Below are 20,330 nucleotides of genomic sequence, written 5' to 3' on the forward strand. Positions count from 1 at the left end.
GCACCAGAAGAAAATGTAAAGGTTCCTTTCGCTTTATTTCCCCCCCCCATTGAAACCAATGGGGGAAAACCTTAATTTTGACCTTTCCATCAATATTTTGAATGGAAAAAGAACATAATGAATCATTTGTTCTGGACAATCCACTTCTGTAAACATATAAACCTCTCCCACAACCCTTGGACTGGATTGCCCTCGTGCAGCGTTTCACAATTTCAGCAAGTTAAAAATGTACGGCATGCTGGCTGGGGAATTCTGGGAGTTGTCTGCACATCTTAAATTTGCTGAAGTTGAGAAACACTGCTCTAGGGTTATTGAGTAGAGTCATTCTTTTCTCAAGGTCATTTCATTTCAGTCAGTGGCATCTCTTAAAACTCATCCCATCAACATATTTGACTTTGAAGTGCAAATGCTTCTCCAGATATATTGTCCGTATAGGGGGGCCATTTCCAGAATGAACAAAGAGGAAAGTAATCAGTTTTTAGTTGTTTCTCTTACAAAGAACATGGCTTTCCTCCAAATGTTAACAGTCTGCGTTTGCTTGTGGTGCCAAAGCATCACCTACCTGCATTCCATCATTGCAGTGCTCAGACGTTAGAATGAGACCGGGCAAGTTACTTGGGAGATCCAGGCGTCGGAAATACCAAACCAAATTCCAAAAAATAATGGGATGCTGATTGATGAATGTTGACGTGTGAATTACTTGTTCTCCTTCGTTCTCCAACAAAGATTCAAGCTCTTTCCGAAGAACCAATGGGCTCAAATAGGGAACTGATACAGGCAAAGGATTTGTCCTTTTTGCTAAGGGATCCTAAAAAAGCATCAATGATCATTAGTGAGCAAGCAATGCTTCATCAATTCTCCCAGCTTTTCTCCCTAACAAAGAATCTCAATAAACTTCTGAGCCGCATTAACAGGGATGGCATACGTACAATATCGTAAACATATACATGTCACTGTCTTACCCAGTGAGTTATAATACAGAAACAATTTGAGAGAAGAGAGAGCTCTGCTTTCCAAAATGAATCATATACAAAATCCATGGAAGCTGCACTACAACTCAGGCAGAATGAACAATAGGAAAAAAAAGAAAGTGTCTGAATATCTAGTTCCTGAACATATTACCAGGAAAACCTTGGTTACTTACCACTGTCTCTTGTAAGCTATTAGGGAGGCTAACGGTTGAAATGCCGTGAGATGGTCTTTGCAGAAGATCAATATTTTGCAACGGGCCACCAACACTGTGACTCCGAGTTAGAGAAGTCCCGCGTTTTGATGAATTATTTGTAACAGGAGGCTTTATGTGTTTGAGATTTTTGTCTTCTTCCTCTGCTGTGCTGAGGCCGAAACACAATGCAAACACTCATGAGTATTAAAGCTAGCAGAACCACCACAAAATATTTCAATGGGCTCCTGGTTCAGTAGTCCGGCCGATCAACTGCCTTCTTCCAAGCATTTCTTACTCTGAAATATGCTCCGGGAGGTGAGAGATATGTGGTACAGCATTCTGTAAGGGCTTTCCTCCCCTTCCAAAAAGGTTATATTTTTACAAATTCTAATTGTACTAATTCCTTGTAGGTTTCTTAGTACTATTTTGACTGCAATACTAGCAGCACTCACTAGCAGCATCCACTATTCACAAGAATGCCTACTGTATTTAATGCACAAAGTGCTTAAAAAAAATTGTGGCTACGGTAACTAAGAGCATTATTACATATTTTATATTATGTAATGAGTGAATCAGATGAACGCTTCATCGTTCCCAGACCAACACTTTACTGGGTCTTGGCCTTTCATTCCCAAATAAGGCCTTTTCTACAAAATGGGGAACATGATGCCAGTCCAGAGCCTATTTTTAAAAGAAATCTGATTTTCAAGTGAAGCAATAAATTCCTCCCAAGCAGAATCATGCAAGAAAATCTCATTTTCTTCTGGTCTGTACCTTTGTGTTGCCGGGCTGCTATTTTCCTCACTGATGGTCTGGTTCGCACTTGAAGGTTCTGAAAAACTGATCAGATCTGTAGCAGGGACGGAGGCAGACTTCGGTTCCAGAGAATCCGTGGTTAGTGGAATGTTAGTGCTGTGTAAACTATCACCAGAGGTACTTGGTTTCAAAAGCAAACTGGTAAGGAAAAAAGCAGGCAGGAAATACACAATCACAAAGAAGAAAGGAATGTCATCAGCATAATTTTGGCCTTTGTAACACAGGGAGTTCTTGACTTATGGCCCACAATTGGGCCCAACACTTATGTTGTTAAGCGCGACATTTGTTAAGTGAGTTTTGCCCCACATTCTACGACCTTCCTTGTCACAGTTATGAAGTGAATCACTGGAGTTGTTAAATTAGTAACCAAATTGTTAAGTGAATCTGGCTTCCCCACTGACTTTGCTTGTCAGAAGGTCACAAAAGAGATCACAGGACCGTGGGAGACTGCAACGATCATAAATAGGCAGTTGCCAAGGATCTGAATTATGATCACACTACCACGGGGATGCTAGAAGGGTCGTAAGTGTGAAAAGTGGTCATAAGTCACTTTTTTAGTGCCATTTTAACTTTGAACGGTCACTAGACGAACTGTTGTAAGTTGAGGGCTACCTGCACTTCCAGCTATTCCAAATTTATCATGAATATTGATTGTTTTTAATTCCTACTGTTAAGTTTTAAGACTAGAGGACTCAATCTGCATTCCACTCTGGTTAAAAATGAGATTTATAGATCAATTTGCCAATAGACATCATAACACAGGAACTTGTTAAAGTTCCTGTAAACAGAAACTTATCCATATCCAACATGTGATTCAGGACAATTTAACCGGCATATCAACTGTTTGTTCAGATGATTACCAAGTTTGCTATCATTAGTAAAGAATGAATTATGAAGATATGGCCATTTAGTGGCAAAGTCTACCAACCTTGCAAGACCACGTAAGTCTTTAAATTCCACATTAAGGAGAGGTAAAAAGGCACTTTTGCAAAATGGACATGTAGAATTCAAATTAGAATCATCTGCAGTCCATCCTGCCATAATTTCTTCATCATAAACCAAGGCATCACAGGCTCGACACTGAGAGCAGCTCGACATTAAGACCTATTTAAAAAAAAACACACAATTTCTTTAAAGACATGAAAATAAACAGGTATTCAAAACTCCAAGTTGTTTTGTTCATCAAAAACCTGCAAAAAAATTCATATTTAACTGGCCTGTCTAGTTTAGCACACTATTTCCACAATGGCTAGCCAGTTTCTTCTGGAAAGATCTCATATGTCTTATGAATACTATAGCACCTTCCTGGAGGAGTGGGTCTTTTAAATCTTTTTCTACTTCACATACTTCAACAGGCAATTAATGTTTTTCCATTTGCATACTATACAGTAGTAGCCAAAATTGTGGAAACCTTTTGGAAAAAGTGTACAGTAGAAATGCCACCTTCGGTTAAGTTTCCATCAATTTTTCTTCTAATTTCTTTATAACTGTAGCCTTGTTCACTTAATAATAATATTTTACATCGCTTTCTGGGTTGGGTGACCAGTCAACTTTTTGCACCATTTCTTTAATTTTATTAAGTTTTACAAGCTCACTAAATGAAAGAACACAAAAAAACCCAACCAACTTGATAGCGATCACATAACACACTGACAAATGTCCTCCTCTCAGCTTCAATACACGACATCAATAACTGAATCCTACTGTGATCTGATTGGCTCATTGCCAAAACAAGATGACACCTGATTGGCTCTCTAAACACTCATGCTCATTGGCTACAATCAGAGGAAGGAAAGCTACCTGATATCAACCTAAGCAAGTTGTGCTTCCTTTTTCTGGTTATTTGGCTATAACTTTTCATAGAACACAGTACAGATAATTGAACAAACTTTGTTGTATTACATTCTTGATTAAATTATCTTTCCATTGATATATAATGGAAAGATAATTGATATATAATTTTATGGTACTACTCCCCCCCAAAAAAGTGGTGTTATTAGCCATCAAACCTTAAAAATCCCAAAAGATTTCCACAATTTTGAACACTATTGTACATATTTGACTCAATCTTTCTCACCTTTGGGCACCAGAGATGTGTAAGACTGCAACTCCCTATCAAAACTTAATCATGACATATTAAAGCGGTGTATGTATAAACAGCAATACAGACAGTGTATGTGGATCAGTGGATTGAATGCAAATAATATATGTAAAGGCACAGGTACTTTTAAAAATTATTTAAGTAATTTCATTTCAAAAACACTACTCTCCAAAGGAAACAGAAATGTTTTAAGATGTATTATTTTTAAAATGTTCTGAAAGAAAATTAATTTTGCATAGGATAAAGCAAAATTTTTACTCAAGATTATAAATTTTACCTCCATTGCACAATTTTGGAAGATACTGGATAGACTAGTATTGTACGAAGAGCCATGTTCAGATTTATCAGAATCCAAAGTTTTCACGCCTCGTGAAAATTGATTTTCTCCTGTGTAAAGTAATGTGGAACAATTTAAAAATTATTAAATTACATATAAAAAGATAGGGAACAAAAAAAGACATAATTTCAACATTTAACCACAACTCTTATTACTCCATTTAGCAATCAATTCCCATTCGGTTCTGAGAAGTTGCTTTTTAAAAACCAAACCCAAAGAATTATTGGGGGGGGGAAATGCTATACTCTCCCAGTGATATGGATTCATAATTATTTTCCATCACACGAAACTGAATTTTTTAAAATACCACTTCAAACTGGACAAATTTTTGCCCATTTCATTCCATACCCCTGTGCTATACTTTTCACTAATCAACAAGTCAGAATTCATATGGAAAATGGCTGTAAGGCATATTTTGGAGAGTTTTAGAAATTGTGAATACTCCTATATGAACGACTACTAAGTAACACATGCTGCTTTTTCAAGTTGAGAATCCACTGAATAAAAAAGCAACCCTGATGTAACATATCCATTAGCCCCCTTTAGTAGAACTTGAATTTTCAAAATGGACAGGATGAAAGAACAATTTTTATGCAATTAGTTGTTTGGGGAGAAAGGAAAAGTTCTATTTACTAAGTAGCAAATAAGCTTCTTTCAATGTGTTTTTCTCCCAGACCATGTTTCCCAAAGGCAGAATGTCCCAGTTAATATAAGAAATCCTGGGTATTTCCAGGCAACAGTTTTTAAAATGTTGGACAAACCATTCTACTCAGAAGGAGAAAAACATAGCCAGCCATCTGCTGGGGATATACTAATTTCTGCACGGAGAAGGATAGACTTGATGAGCAATTCAAAGTTTATGGTACCTGTAGGACAGTGTGGCTTCCCTACGTCTCCACTGCTGTTGCTGCTTCCAAGACTTGTTGTGCTCTGTGCAAGTTCACTGGTAGCCAGTCCTGGGATTCCTATTTTTGGTGACTGACAGACACCTAATATATGATCTTCAAAGCTAGCAGGAAAGGTAAAATCAGGATGACTGGTTTCCTCCTTTGATTAAAAGGTAAAAGACAAATTCAGAATCTTACACTCAATGTAAAATGTTCACTGTTTAGTTATTATTATTATTGAAAATGCAAGTGCACCAGCCCTGACATTTCAGAAGCGGGTGCGATTTGCCTTCTTGTTTAAGGTATTTGCAATGAACCTATCAAGAGACAAAGAATAATTGGTTGAAGAAACGTCTGAAATAGATTAAGAGGGGAAATTAAAAAGCCTAAGGGAAGAAACTAATAAAACATAACTTTGGTAGAAAAGGAACAGAATAATATTTAATGCTTTTCAGGCCACTGGGATTATTGGATGATTTTACAGTGTATTGGAGGAAAAAAATCTTCCCCAAGTAACGATGATGTAAATATTTTGTAGAAAAAGTATGATGAAAGAGACAGTTAAGTACTTCACACAGATAACTATTTCTAACTAGTCTTCCTTTTTTTGCAGAGAATACCATTTTAAATTCAAAGTGGTTTTCCTTTTTATATAATCCTGATAATAAAAAAATGCATGGGACTTCACATGAGAAAACAAAGGTTATATGAATTTTAGTCATTTTATTGTTCCAAAGTAAAGATTAGTAGACACTACCTAGTTATGTTGCAAATACTATCATTTACCCCTGGAATGGAAGTTATAGCCAGGACTCATAGAAAAACTTCATGGATTTGAAGGGCAACCCTGCTTTTCAAATTCCTCAGAGTTTCAAAATAAAATTAACCTAGGAAGTTGCAGGCACATGAAGAGAAAATTCCAAGGCAACATGAAAGCTTCAACAGGGTTGATGCAGCCTGCAAACTGCCTAGTATCTGCCTTAAGAAAACATAGATTACAACTGGAAATCAAAATGCATGCTTCAGGTAAGAGTATAACTAAATTGTGTTCTGTGTTACAATGTTCTGGACGATGTGGGTGAAATTCAACTATATCAATTTGATTTTTATTATTATTAATATTATTAACACTGTTTTGCTGGAATGAATTGCCCCCCCTTTTTGCAATCCAAATAAATGTGATCCAAAAGTTTGACCCAAACATTTGTGGCACCTTCAAAAACATTGTCAGAGCAAAGGGAAATAATTTATATAAGTAAGACCTCAGTTATCTCTGCCATATTAAGATAAAGTCTACTGTGTGAAGATTACATGAGACAGCTGAGCTATCTAACCATTTACATCGATGGATTAAAAAGAAAGAGGAAAAAACACGTAACATTTACCTCATCATCTGAATAACTATACGCTGATGACACTGCTCCCCACACCTTGCTCGCTACATTAGCTGCTTGTTTCATGCCAGATTTCAAGACCTCTATTTTAGGTCCAGATAATATGTGGTCTAGCTTCAGCCCCGAAAGAGAGGTGACAACTGCACCCAGTGAAGCCTGAGGAGAAGAACGACCCAACCCTGTTAAAGATATTGACCGTTCTTTTTGAGCGCGTGAAAGAGCCAATTGCTTTGGTCTTCCAGTAAAGGTTTTGGACCTGGAAACAGATGGACTTTTATGATTAATATTTTGAATCTGTGGTGGTGGTGGTAGTGGTGGTGGAATGGAATCCAAGCTTGATCTTCTCTCTAAATTGGGCTCTGATGAAGTAGGGGAATCCACATCCCGACTGCTCTCTTTCCGGTGTAATTCCATGCTGGAAGATTTGCTGCCCAAGGGACTTTTTAGATTCATGTAGCTTTCAATTTCCTCAGCCAGATTGCGTGCTACAACCGGCGACACGATCTTTTCTTCTGGCTCAGCAGGTTTGGCGGCTTTTGTTTCCGTGGCCAGCAAAGATAAAGGATCCAAACCCATTTGAACGTCTTCCCTTTCAATTGGTTTGGCTACACCATAAAAACTACTCCTTTTGTTTGCTGTCTCTTTGGGTTCTACTTGCTCAGTTTTAGACTGAACAGCATCAGGGGACCTGGGGCTAGTATACTCTGATTTGACTATGCTGTCACTAAGTCCATTTTTCATCTGATCCTCGGGTTCTTCCACAACAGGTGAAGACCTAGCCCCTATTTCCCATGTATTTTCTTCTGCATGACTTCTGTCACTTTCTGGCCCACAGAAGAACTGTATGCCACTGGCATCATCAGAAGTATGGGATTTACTCATATGGGGTGGAGAGGTTTTGACCACAGATAGAGCAGCGGTGAGGATCTTTGCATCTGCTCCCATCATTATTGCAAGATCACTGGAGTTGGAATCTAAGCTGTTCTTCTTCAGCAACATGTCTGCTCTGCTTTCAGTACTGAAACTGCAACTCCTTTCAGAAAAATGTTTTTGCCTCTTCTTCCCTTTTTCACTTGCTCTTTTGGGAGAACTATTACAATTAAACACAGAATCTTCAATAGAGTCCTGAACAACGAACAGTGGAGAGGATGCAGTTCCTTAAACAAAAACATACAGGTCAGTGTTAAAATAATAGCTCACATGAAGCACATTTTAAAAAAAATCTATTAGAGAAAACATGGAAAAGGGATGCCTCGGCAACAAAAATCAGCATACAGAAATGTGCTATGTCCTTAATTGTATTGATTTTAAGTGACTATTGAAAATTTAAGTGACTCATTTTAAGTGACTATTGAAAATTTGCTTCTTTTAGGATTTTCTAAGGTAATAGATCATTTCAATCAATCGGTCATGCTTTTCTTAGTTACACTCTGTAAGAGAATGGTAACAAAATATGTGGAAAAGAGAACAAGATTCTGCCTGTCTACCCACTGGCAAGATAACTCTCTGAAAACGGAACAGAATGAAAGGAAATTTGGTAATCTGACAAAAAAAAAAACAATAACAACAACAACAAAAAACAGACAACAGAATCTGGCTAGAGGTTGTAGAAGAAAAAAAAATTCCAGGAAAAAACCCCAGCAATTTATTATTCAAGGAGAGGCAACTGAGTAATGGTTTGGAATACTACCAAGTTCTCTTTGTTATATGACCCAAAATGAAAGTTATGCAGCCTACTCTGTGCTTTCCAGGGCATAAATATTCAGAAATGTACACAGATATGTCATAAGCAGAACAAAACCAGAATCACAGACATAGCAAAAGGGACTACTCTAATTAGACTATTTCATGTGTGCACAAATACATACAGAGCCTATACATGTGATCTAATCAGGGAAGAGGCATATTTTGTTTCTCTGTGTATATACAGTATGTGAACACACGATGGAGGATCTGATCATATGGAGAAACAAAACATACGTCTTCTCTGATTAGACCCTTACAGGTACACAACCAATACTTAATCACACACCACGATTAGTCCCTGGGGAGAAAGTGCATATGCACATAGATGCTACATATAACTTCGTTACACAAAAGAAAACAGAAACACCTCCTATAACGCAACAATTCATGACTACATGCAAAACACTGAACATGCCCTGTCGTTATGAAACTGAGAATGATCATTCTTGATTTTCTTTAAAAAGTGTTATTTTTATAAATCTTGGTCATGAAGTCAGCCAAAAAGGTGGTCATGAAGTCAACCAGTAAGGAGAAGACACAAGGATTATTTCCAAACATTAATTATTAAGATCATCTCCTATCCTGATAATTGTGTGCCCCCTCCTTGGAAACATAGTTTGCCATTTCCTTCTTCCAAGACATTTTTCAACCTTACAAACTAATATGTAATTTGTAATCTCCCAGACCAAGCTGATTCTTATTAGCTTCACAGCTTAAACATGATTAACCAGCTGCTGCTGTTGCTAACCTCCATTGGGGAAATGGCACACAGACTGCTGGTTTTCTTAATCAGGACCTTTGATTAATATTAAGAATTAGCAAGGAACATTTGAGGAAGCTAAATCAAGTTTAATTTAATATTGATCTGTACTGCAGTAAGAGAAGACAAATATTTTTTTTTTAAATTAGAGGTTTTAACACATTTATCAAATGAGCCTCATTTAATTTTTATAATGTTTACAAAACTACTGGGAATCATATATTCCTGCAATTTAAACAGAGTAAATATATATATATAAGGAGTGAGATTACAGTAAGAAAAGAGTCATCATCATCATCATCATCTGTTAAATGAGTACCAAGTCCTTAGACTGGGTATTTTCCATTATTTGGCTTCTAATCAAGAGCCTAAAAATCACAGAAGTATCACTATGCTATATAGGACAGTGGTTCTCAACCTTTTCTTTGCCACATACCCCCTTTAAATACCTTTTGTGGCCACAGACTACCAAGACGTAACTCAAGATTTAAATCATAACATTATTTCAAACCTGTGACAATATCATGCCCCCCCAGGTGTCCTTGGACCATAGACTGAGAACCACTGATGTAGGAAGTTCCAAGCAAGGTTGGATGTTAATTATTCTCAAATGTTTTTCACATAATAAATTCATTTCTCTTGAACAAGTCAAGCACAGCATAAATGATTTCTAATTTTATTTCTAATAAACCAAATATATGGATTAGCTTACCACTGCTGCTTTTCCTGCCAGGATAAACAAACATACCAGAGGGAACCTTCACAATACTGCTTGTAGAATACACAGGCATTTCCACTAGGCTTTGAGATTCTGTATTAGAGTGCTGTTTTTCTGCAGATTCATTGGTGCTAGAAAAATCTTCAGAAGACAGGAGGAAAAGAGAGAGAGTTGACTTCCTTACTAGTGAAAGTAGAGAAAAATGAATGCCGTGTCTAATAGCAAGCACCTAACTGACATTTCCCAAAACTTCCAGTCAGCATGTATTTTCCAATAAACCTGGAGAGGGTCTAAGTCATGTTCCAAAAAGCGCAGCCAAGACAATCCTTTTTCAGCACATTTATCTGTATATGCAGCTTTATCCCTCCAATCAATAACACGGCCATCCGTATTATAACAATGTATTTAAAATGGAGAACAAAATCTTGAGTAGGGGAAAAAAATTGCAGCAGAGAAAGAATTTCTTAAATGGTAGGCTTGGTAGATTATCCCCAAAAGTACTTTAAAAAGAAACAAATTTTATCTGTAATTTTGGAACCTTTTTTAAAGTTATTTTCCGTTGTAGTCTTCATCTGTGGAATATTTTCTAAAGAATGTTCACCTCACCTTCTGTTCTGCTTAGTATCACTTTGATGATTATTTTTATTTTCCAAGCAATTTAAGAAGCACGTAGTTATTTTAGGACTTGAAAGTTTGCTGTAGTTTATGCTATATTTACTGGCAGTATTAATTCTGCCTGATTTTTATCATACTTATTGTGCCTTATTATTGTTCTTATGCTGCTTCCCTTTTCCTATTTACTTGCTTAATGTCTTTCAACTCACTGCGCACAACCCAGGCAATCCCAACTTTTGAATGATATACAAGCAAAATCAATCAAGATAATCCTCTATAAAAGTGACATTCCAGAATGTAAATTCTGCCACCAGATCCCAATTAAACTTAAAATCACAGAAACACTCAGTTGGAAAGGGCCATTTAAGCGATCCAGGCCAATTCCTGCTCAATGCAGGAATCCAAATTTGAATCCAAGCCATCCACATTGATGGCTGTCCAACCTCTGCTTTAAACACATCCAATAAATATTAGTCTCAATCATCTTGGTTGCTCTTCTTTGAATCTTTTCCAGTCTGTATCCTTAAAATGTAATCCCAGAACTAAACAGAAGAGTGGAAATGGAAATATTTCTTCCCAAAATTTAGAAATTATATTCTGTGGATACAACCTATAATTGTAGCTGGACTTTTTTTTTTTTTTTTTTTTTACATCTACAGTACATTATACTGTGTTGACTCTTACAGGTAGTCCTTGACCACAATTGAGCCCAACATTTCTGTTATTGCGCAAGAGAGATGTTGAGTGGGTTTTGCTCCATTTTACAACCCTTCTTGACACAAATGGTAAGTGAATCATTGCAGTTGTTTAAATTAGTAATACAGTTAAGTGAATCTAGCCTCCCCCTTGACTTTGCTTGTCAGGAAGTCACAAAAGGTGATCATCATAAGACCCAGGGACACAGCAACCATCATAACTATGAGCCCGTTGCCAAGCATCTGAATTTTGATCATGTGACTATAGAGGGGCCGCAATTGTCGTAAGTGTGAAAAACAAGCACAAGTCATTTTTTTCAGTGAAGTTGTAACTTCCAACGGCCGCTAACCAAACGTAAGTCGAGGACCACCTGTTTTTATTTAATCAACAACAGGTAGTCCTTGACTTACGACCACAATTGAGCCCCAAATTTCTGCTGTTAAGTGAGACATTTGTGAAGTAAGTTTTGCCCCCATTTTACGACCTTTCTTGCCACAGTTGTTAAGTGAATCCTTGCAGTTGGTTAAGTTAGTAACTCGGTTGTTAAGTGAATCTTGTTTACCCATCAACTCTGCTTGTTCAAAGGTTGCAAAAAGGGGATCACGTGACCTTGTGACCCAGCAATGGTCATTAGTATGAACCAGTTGCCCAAGCATCTGAATTTTGATCACATGATCGTGGGGATGTTAGAAAGGTAACAATTGTGAGAAAATGGCCATAAGTCACTTTTTTTCAGCGCTACTGTTAACTTTGAACAGTCACTAAATGAACTGTTGTTAGTTGAGGACTACTTGTACTATATCAAGATCTTTTCCATAAGTATTGTTATCAAGCCAGATAAAACCAATTCTGTGTAGGTCCAATTTAGAAAGCATATTTTAAAAGAAAAATTCTACCGTCCCTCTAACGCACCTCCAATTAAGTCTTCTTTTGCAGCAAGATCTTTCTCCGTAAGCACGTCTGTTGAACGAAGGTGGTCCCCGTCATCCTTTATAAGTTCATCTTTAGACCCATAGCCTTGATCTGACTGACCTCCTGTGGGGGGGGGGGAGGAAGAGACAAGATTTGTCCATTTGCTTTTTCTCTCTCTGCCCTCAGAACATCAATATTTAAATTGTGAGAAATGCGTATCGTGAAATTTTTTATTTTAAAACAGAAAATAATTGATGAAGCGTATTTTGAAATTCAGTGAAGAAAAAACAGCAGCGGAGATGTGGTGAGAGGTATGTTTGAGATGTAATTTTTGCAGAGCATATTATTGCTGGTTGAACATTAACAGAAGTTGATACAGGTAACCCACAACAGAGGAATAAGAATCACATTCATTTCCGTTTGTTTCATCAATTACAATCAAATGACTCTCAGGGTTTGACCAGATTTTTTTTTTTTTTTTAAAAAGGCTTAAAAATGTCCACGGTAGGAATAAATTCAGCATAAAATCAAAACAATGCAATAGTAACAGTAACTCGAGAATACAACAACTCAAAAAATAAAACAGAAATGGCCCAATGTAATCAGGGTACTCCAGAACAATCCAAGGAGGACACCAGCCTGGTTTTCACAGGGAGGCTGTTCTACAGAACCAGCACCACAAAGGTGAAGAAGCCTCAGAACCCTTTTATTTCCTCTAAGTGGCCACTTACAGCGGTTTCTTCCTATATGACCAAGGAAGCCAGGCCCACTCTGGTTGGAGTATGTGGTGCTATAGCAGAGCTAGGCAACCTTGGCTCTTTTATGACTTGTGGACTTCAACTCCCAGAATTCCTGAGCCAGCCATGCTAAAGGGGAAAGAGAGAGGTTTCCAAGCTGAGCCATGCTGGCTCAGGAATTCTGGGAGTTGAAGTTCACGAGTCATAAAAGAGCCAAGGTTGCCTACCCTGTGCTATAGGTATCCAGACGCCAAAATATAAAGAGCTTTATAAGTCAAAATCAGCTCTTCAAACGGCACATATCAAGGACCCTATAATTCCCTTTGAACCTCTTTCCTCTGAGGTAAAATGATTTCGTTGCTAGGGTTTATTTCTTTATATGCGTATCTAAGTTCATATCTCCCCTGTATTAATCTTGTCTAAATTCTACTAATTTGGTATAAGCCCTACTCTCCTTGGCTACAGAATTTAGCTCTGTGCTACCTTCTATAAACTCAAGAGTGGTGCTTTTCTTATCTAATACAGTATAGCCTTTCCCAACCAAGTGGCTCCAAGATTAACTGTGACTATAACTCCCGTCATTCATTGAGAATTCCAACATATTCAGAGGTTAAAAAAACAAATGCTGGGACTTAATAGGCTGAAATTCTTACATAATCAGTTTGAAAAAAAAATCAGTGTTTTCCAAGTTTGGCAACTTTACAGGATGGAATTTTAATTCCCAGAATTCCTCAGCCAGCATGCAAAGTTTGAAAAAACGCTGTCCTACAGTAAATGGTGACAGATTGTCTCTGTCGAGACTCTTCTAGTTATATCCATTTGATTATATGAATGTGGCCAGAAGTAAAAAAAGGCTTGCAACTTGAACAACAGTTAAATCCTAGACTGAAGAAACACAACATCTTATTATTTAATAATAAATGGAGGGAGCAAAATTCCATCAATTAATGAAATCTGAAGTGTATGCTATGTATGTGTTTCCAAAGTATCTTGCTATTACTTAAAACAGCACGTCGAAAAGTCAGCCACTGTTTTTATATTGATTTACGTTAATTCATGGGAAAATTACCTGCAGGGTTTAACATTCAACAGCAGAATTAATGCACATCTGCCTCCAAGGATTCGCACCACACAAGTCTGCACCCCACACCATGACAGCCAAGGACAAATGCAGCATCAAGAGACAGCACAGAGCAAGAAGCAAAGCAACAAGGATCAGAGAGAAGGAATATTTAGTTATCTACTACTAGACAAATACAAGAAGCCATCTACACAAAACAGAGAAAGACTAAAATTGTTTTAAAAAGAAGGAAGTCAGAAAGTTTAGTAGAGAAAATTGAGGAATGGGACAACTTTCAGACTTATGTCTAAGAGCAGGATTTTTAAAATAAGATTATCTTTGTTTCATTTAAAATATGTAACTTGCAGCTAAGCGAGAGTCAGGAAACTCTTTTCAGAAAGATTCAGCTATCTGCACTTAAAAATCATTTCCACATTTATCTTTAATGACCAAATTTGGGCTAAATAGAGAATGCTCCCCACCTAATGCAAGTTACTGTGAAATTTTCTGAAACATAGCATTCCATATTTCGTATGAACACATTCCTTTGCCCTCACTAAAATTTTACCCAAGTTCCAACACAAGTAGTTGGGATATAGAACAATCCCCAGGAATATATATATTAGAAACAAAGAGCACCAGTCGCAGCAAACTATCGGTGCCTCCTTCACTCAAACATATATTTCCTGGGATCACATAATTATATCAGGATTCAGTGCACACTATGTCCTCCCATATATTCACTTGTGCTGAAAGGCCAAAGAAGTTGTAGGCAGAATAAACGTAAAAGTTCTAGTTGGCATATAATACCACAATTCTTTACACTGAACTAATATTATCCTTTTCCACCTTGCCTCTTCCTCTTCCAGCTGATTAGCTATTTCTCTCTTTAAAAGATAGAGACAGAAAAAAGCTACCTACAACAGCTGCATAAACTAAGCATATACACACCCAACTTGTGATCTAAATAATAATAATAATAATGATGATGATGATGATGTTGGAAGGGACCTTGGCGGTCATCTAGTCCAACCCCCTGCTCAGGCAGGAAACCCTATACCATTTCAGACAAATGGCTGTCCAGTCTCTTCTTAAAAACTTCCAGTGTTGGAGCATCAACAGCTTCTGGAGGCAGGTTGTTCCACTGGTTAATTGTTCTAACTGTCAGGAAGTTTCTCCTTAGTTCTAGGTTGCTTCTCTCCTTCATTAGTTTCATTCCGTTGCTTCTTGTCCTGCCTTCAGGCGCTTTGGAAAATAGCTTGACTCCCTCTTCTTTATGGCAGCCCCTGAGATATTGGAACACTGCTATCATGTCCCCCATGTGATTTGCTTCTCGATGAAGAAATTTGGACCCCATTTTAGATTCTGTTATTCATGGGATTGGCATGGAACAGGAAAAAAAAATTTCCTCTTTCTATAACACACAATCTTTGTAACAGAAACAATATTAAGGAAGGCAGCGTATTAGAAAGACATTGCAAAGTTAGTGAACCCCAACAGATCTAATACCTGTGCTAGAGTGATTATCAATGGAATCAAGCCTGACTAAGTCTCTGACGAAGAGTGCGTGCTCCCCACTGTTAGCATCATTAGAACTATCCACACTACCATGGCTCACCGTGTCCCCATCACTTCCACCTGGGATCTTCTGTGAAGCTGAGGACAGGAACAATAATATATTAGTTTAAAAAAAAAAAACAACCCAAGGAGCAGCAGTATGGTAATCTACACAGCATTACTGAAGGATTGACCCAAGACCTTTTTTGGCAAATGAACACGAATCCAAATCAATGTGTGTATCTCAGGCTGTTCTTGGGAATGCAAAGCACGAATTCTCACACACCCCTTCCTTTTAACGATATCTCAAAACTCCTGCTTCACTGTATAGCTATTTAAGACATAAACGCTTATGAAAACAGCACATACCTCCCCCCCCACACATATTGCACTGCACCATACGATACTCTGCGCTTGCATTTTAATTGTGCCCGTTTCCTCACATGCAACCACATCACCCCATAATAAGAGTTTATCACTAATCTGAAGTGGCAAGATTTATATTTTCTTTATGGCAATTAAGGATTGTGACATTACCTGGTATTGAAGCAACCTGTGAAGTATGTGTAGTCTTTTTGAGACATTGCCTTAATTGTGTCATACTGTGTACCACATTCCGCAATTTTGTCCAAAGAAATATACCGCTGCGATTACTGCTAGGCCAGGGATTCTCCAAAACTGCCTAAAGGAGTAAAATTACTAAGAGAAATATTTCCAAAATAGTCAACATACATGACACCCTTATAATCCATTCCCTGCAATCTTAGTCAGATAGAATTATATCACTGTTATCCAACAATGATAAGGAAGGAAGTTATAAAATCTTCGTTATATAATATTTACTAATTTTTCTGCTTACCTTATTGTAATAACCATAAGTAATTGCATTTGGTTCTATGCCAGAATTTTTCATCTCAAAGAGAATCCGCACAGCCAGGACAGGATGACCCCAAAGTCCACAGAGCAACATTAAAACTCTATAACACACCTGATAAATATTGAAAAAAGTATAGATTTTATCAACAGTAAAGCATCAAGTGTGGCTATCCTTACAATATAAGTCTCTCTTGGCACGTATCATCAGTCAGCAGAGGAATACTTGTTTAAAGCAAGAGATATTCTACCACTGAATTAGAAAGCTGCCAACCTATTAAAATAATATCCCAAACACATACCATATATTATATAACTTCTGGTCCAATTCTCTCAGCTGCTGCCAAACTCAATAAACCCATTGATATAGCAGGAAGGCAAAACTACCCATTTTTACAAGGCAATCCATAGAAAGCCAACCACACCAAATTGTCTAGCATTACAAAAAAAAAAAAAAAAAAAATCCTTGCAATCTTTTCTTAGATTAAGTACTTAAAGGGTACTGTATTGCAGTTGTTAGATTTTTGTATCATTTTAATTCAGATAATTCAGATATGTCAAGATACTTGCTTAATCACATCTAACTTACCATCTGTTTTTCTCCAGGGTTCAAGAGGGCTGGGGGAGGGGGGGGGAAGAGATATTCTTTTAATTTTATTTCCACAACAGATAGGTTGGGCTGCGAGAAAGAGTAACTTGCCCATCCATGTGCCTTCCCATGACTGGGAGTCGATTAGCACCCTCCTGGATTTTAGTTCAATAATGTAACTGGTGTGCCTATGCTACATTAGCTATGTCGAGAAAGGCATTTTCATAAATATTTTAAGATCCTCTTCCAGGTTAGGGTTAGGAAGAAAGCCAGCATGTCCAGGCCAGATGGGATTGAATTGTGACTTAGCTGTTTTACTGCACGCTGGGGGGCGGGGGGCGGGAAAGGATGCAAATCTGAGGATTGTCCTAGGACCTAAGTGCTTGGACAAACTGGCAACTGCACACTGGGCTTCGTCTCCCTCTGACAATTTATCTGAGTGTTCAGCTGGAAAAGAACAACCCAGCCCAGGGGTAGGCAACCTTGGCTCTTTTATGATGCATGGATTTCAACTCCCAGAGTTAGCTCAGGAATTCTGGGAGTTGAAGTCCACGCGTCATAAAAGAGCCAAGGTTGCCAACCCCTGACCTAGCCAGTCTGTTTCTCTAAGATCTCCATCCCTCTCTTCTGCAGGATCAATATCCAGGGTTTTCCCACATTTCCACTCTGTTTTGCTCAAGACTCCCATTCCATCATGCACTCCATTCCTGACCCTGTTGCAGCTGGACTGAGCTAGGTCTTCAACACATCTGCCCAGCTCTTCATGAACCCACAAGCTATGCGACAGACATACACCTAAAGGTTCCTGCCCTATCATTCTCTTTGCCTATAGATTCCCTGGCTCTGCTCACAGTTCCTTGCATCAACCTCTTTAGTACAGCTGTCTATTTCTCTCTATTTCTCTCCTGGCTCAGGAATTCTGGGAGTTGAAGTCCACGAGTCATAAAAGAGCCAAGGTTGCCTACCACTGTTCTAGGCTAAGGCCAAATTTAAAGGAAAAGTGCTTGGCACAAAAGTGAAGATGTTTGAGCTAAGAAATTGATTCTCCATTATAGTACGAGTGGAAGCAGAGACCAGTTTCTGACTAACTTTTTTAAAATGTACAGAAGATTCAAGCAATTTCCTTTTCCTTCATCATATATAATAATGGTGCCATTTTTAATTATTTATTTTCCAAAATGTCAGGTTCTTACCTACTAGTCTGCATTTTTAACAGAAGAAATGAATGGTAAAATTTCATACACAAGGAGCATTTGAATGTAAGATGGCGTAATCTCAAGTAATTATTAAATTTCTTACTTCATAATAATCACAACCAAAAATTACAGGAGAGTTCGATTTCTGGATAATTAATAGTATAATGAAACTGATTTTATTAGTGAGAATATCTACAGCATGCTAAGAATATCTCCAAATGAAAGGGAAAAAAAAAAGAATGGAGAGGCATCAGAAAATTCTCTACTTTTAGATCTAATCTAGAAAAAAATAATAATAGGTATTTATGTTACAAGTAAAAAGACTTAATTCTATTGGTAATTCCAGGAATGCACAGAAACCATGATGGGGTCATCTGGCATCAATTGCAGGTTGTTAACAAAATATTTTCTTACTGCATTAAAATGAGCTGTAGCTTGCCTGTTTTACAAACTATATCAAGCTATCTTATTTAGAATTGATTGGAATTAAAAGTATATTACTGGAAATCCAAAGTTGCAGAACATTGCGGTTTCTTTTGAAAAACAGCAGGCCGGTATAGACTTTTTTTGTTCAAGAACCTCTCTTGATCCCGGTATGAATGTGCAAGCAACCAGACGAAGGCTTAGCATGAACAAGTGTCTCCATTTTATCCACTATTCTTGCAGGAGTGTCTCCTACACATACATGTATGTGCATGTACACACAGACCAATCTTGGGAGACAAGCAGCAGCTCTATAGAGTTTCCCAAAAGATGCTTCATGGCTTTGCACCCTCAGATCAAAGGGTGTTGCAAAGCACCTTATTATACAATCTGCACTGAACTAGAAGATGGCAAATATCATAAATATTATTCCAAGACAAAAGATACCTCTTTATCTTTTTATAGCACAGCAATCTTCTTAACTTACTTCATCTAGTGGTTCCACGTCTGTTTTTTTCATTTTAATGAGAACGTCATATGCTTGCTGCAGGGCTCTGACTTTGGGATGAGAAACTCTAACATAGGCTGGGAGACAAATAAACCATAAGCTGTAACAATGACTGAAAAGGAATTTGGCCCATTGTGGGGAGTTTGTGTAGCATCGCTTGGCGAGTTTATGGGCTGCTTTTATCTCCTGCAAAACAAGAGTAAAAATAGACACATATTAAAAGGAATCTAAGGAGTGCCGGATAACATGCTCTTTGAACAGCATGAAATGTGGAAAAGAAGAATGTGCACTTCTGCTGGTTATATCATTTTTTTCCAAACTTATTTCAGTTCTGAATATATCTTAAAAATAAAAATAACCTGCTTGGTTCTCTTTGCCATGAGCGCTGGACTGTTTGAAATGTTGCTTTTAGCTGGGTGCCTCTTAAATGAAAGTTTGAGATCTTGTGGTCTGTCAAAGAGCTTAAGCTCTAACTTAGGGAAGGTGTTGTAACTGGAAAAGAAAATCAAAATGGTATCTTCCATCCATAATAAGACAATAAAATGAATAAAATAAAATAAAATTTGAACTACCCCAATTCAAGAGGAAAATCTTTTTTCAGTGTTTGGAGTTAAAGAGTTTTCAACTCAAAACAGAGGTAAAATAATCACAAGCACGTTCTCAATGGAAACAGAGCATTTCAAATTTTAAATAATTCATATTCCACATATTTGGCATACCCCTGCTGAACACGATGGCTAAAAAAAATTATTCTCTAAATTTCAATATTTAGAAGAAACTAAAATTCAAGGTAACAGTAATTTTAGTAAGATGAACATTCAGTATAATGGACATTCTTGATATAGATCCCTGTCAGATCTTTTGATCGCCAGATATGAGAGGAACCACATTTTCCAAGATTCCTATCTACCGTGCCGCCTCCCGAACCCATCTAGAAGAACACTAAATTAGGAAAGGTTGGATGGAAATAAAGAGAAGTCTATCCAAATGCCATTAAGGGAATACCTATACTTTGGTAGTCTTTCCTGTCCATCGTCTGGGGGTGGTGGCTCTGGTGGCATTATAAATACTGTATGTTCACTCTTCTGAGATTCATCAAATTCAATTAACCGAATATCCTCTGCAGAGTCTACATCAACCTGCAAATACGTCACACTTTAGTATTACAATGCTATTTCAAAGCCTCAAGGATGCAACTGTTAAGCATAGAGTGTGATGTAAAAGAAAAGGTAGAAGAAGC

At 37.6% G+C, this 20,330-nt stretch overlaps 1 protein-coding gene and 1 long non-coding RNA gene across 4 annotated transcripts in view; both read right to left on the minus strand.

Annotated features, from left to right (window-relative positions):
- Nucleotides 1-20,330, minus strand: part of DENND4C (DENN domain containing 4C) — a 78,376-nt gene that overhangs the window by 9,424 nt on the left and 48,622 nt on the right. For all 3 annotated transcript variants that reach the window (XM_039319416.1, XM_039319415.1, XM_039319418.1), the window contains 15 exons: nt 20,096-20,229; nt 19,450-19,582; nt 19,070-19,276; nt 16,361-16,489; nt 16,039-16,183; nt 15,454-15,600; nt 12,148-12,270; nt 9,919-10,065; nt 6,692-7,857; nt 5,286-5,466; nt 4,360-4,469; nt 2,910-3,085; nt 1,940-2,119; nt 1,145-1,334; nt 563-808 (listed from right to left, as the gene is read on the minus strand). In XM_039319416.1, the coding sequence (XP_039175350.1) occupies nt 563-808; nt 1,145-1,334; nt 1,940-2,119; nt 2,910-3,085; nt 4,360-4,469; nt 5,286-5,466; nt 6,692-7,857; nt 9,919-10,065; nt 12,148-12,270; nt 15,454-15,600; nt 16,039-16,183; nt 16,361-16,489; nt 19,070-19,276; nt 19,450-19,582; nt 20,096-20,229 (3,414 nt within the window). The remainder of the gene's footprint in view (nt 1-562; nt 809-1,144; nt 1,335-1,939; nt 2,120-2,909; nt 3,086-4,359; nt 4,470-5,285; nt 5,467-6,691; nt 7,858-9,918; nt 10,066-12,147; nt 12,271-15,453; nt 15,601-16,038; nt 16,184-16,360; nt 16,490-19,069; nt 19,277-19,449; nt 19,583-20,095; nt 20,230-20,330) is intronic.
- On the minus strand, nt 12,629-15,017 carry LOC120297138. The gene is made up of 2 exons (XR_005553702.1): nt 13,112-15,017; nt 12,629-12,957 (listed from the first exon to the last, which is right to left on the minus strand). It is a non-coding gene; the product is annotated as an uncharacterized LOC120297138 (long non-coding RNA).

This window comes from Crotalus tigris, unplaced genomic scaffold, assembly GCF_016545835.1.
Source record: "Crotalus tigris isolate CLP2741 ecotype Arizona unplaced genomic scaffold, ASM1654583v1 scf7180000023589.2044511, whole genome shotgun sequence".
Lineage (NCBI taxonomy): Eukaryota > Metazoa > Chordata > Lepidosauria > Squamata > Viperidae > Crotalus > Crotalus tigris.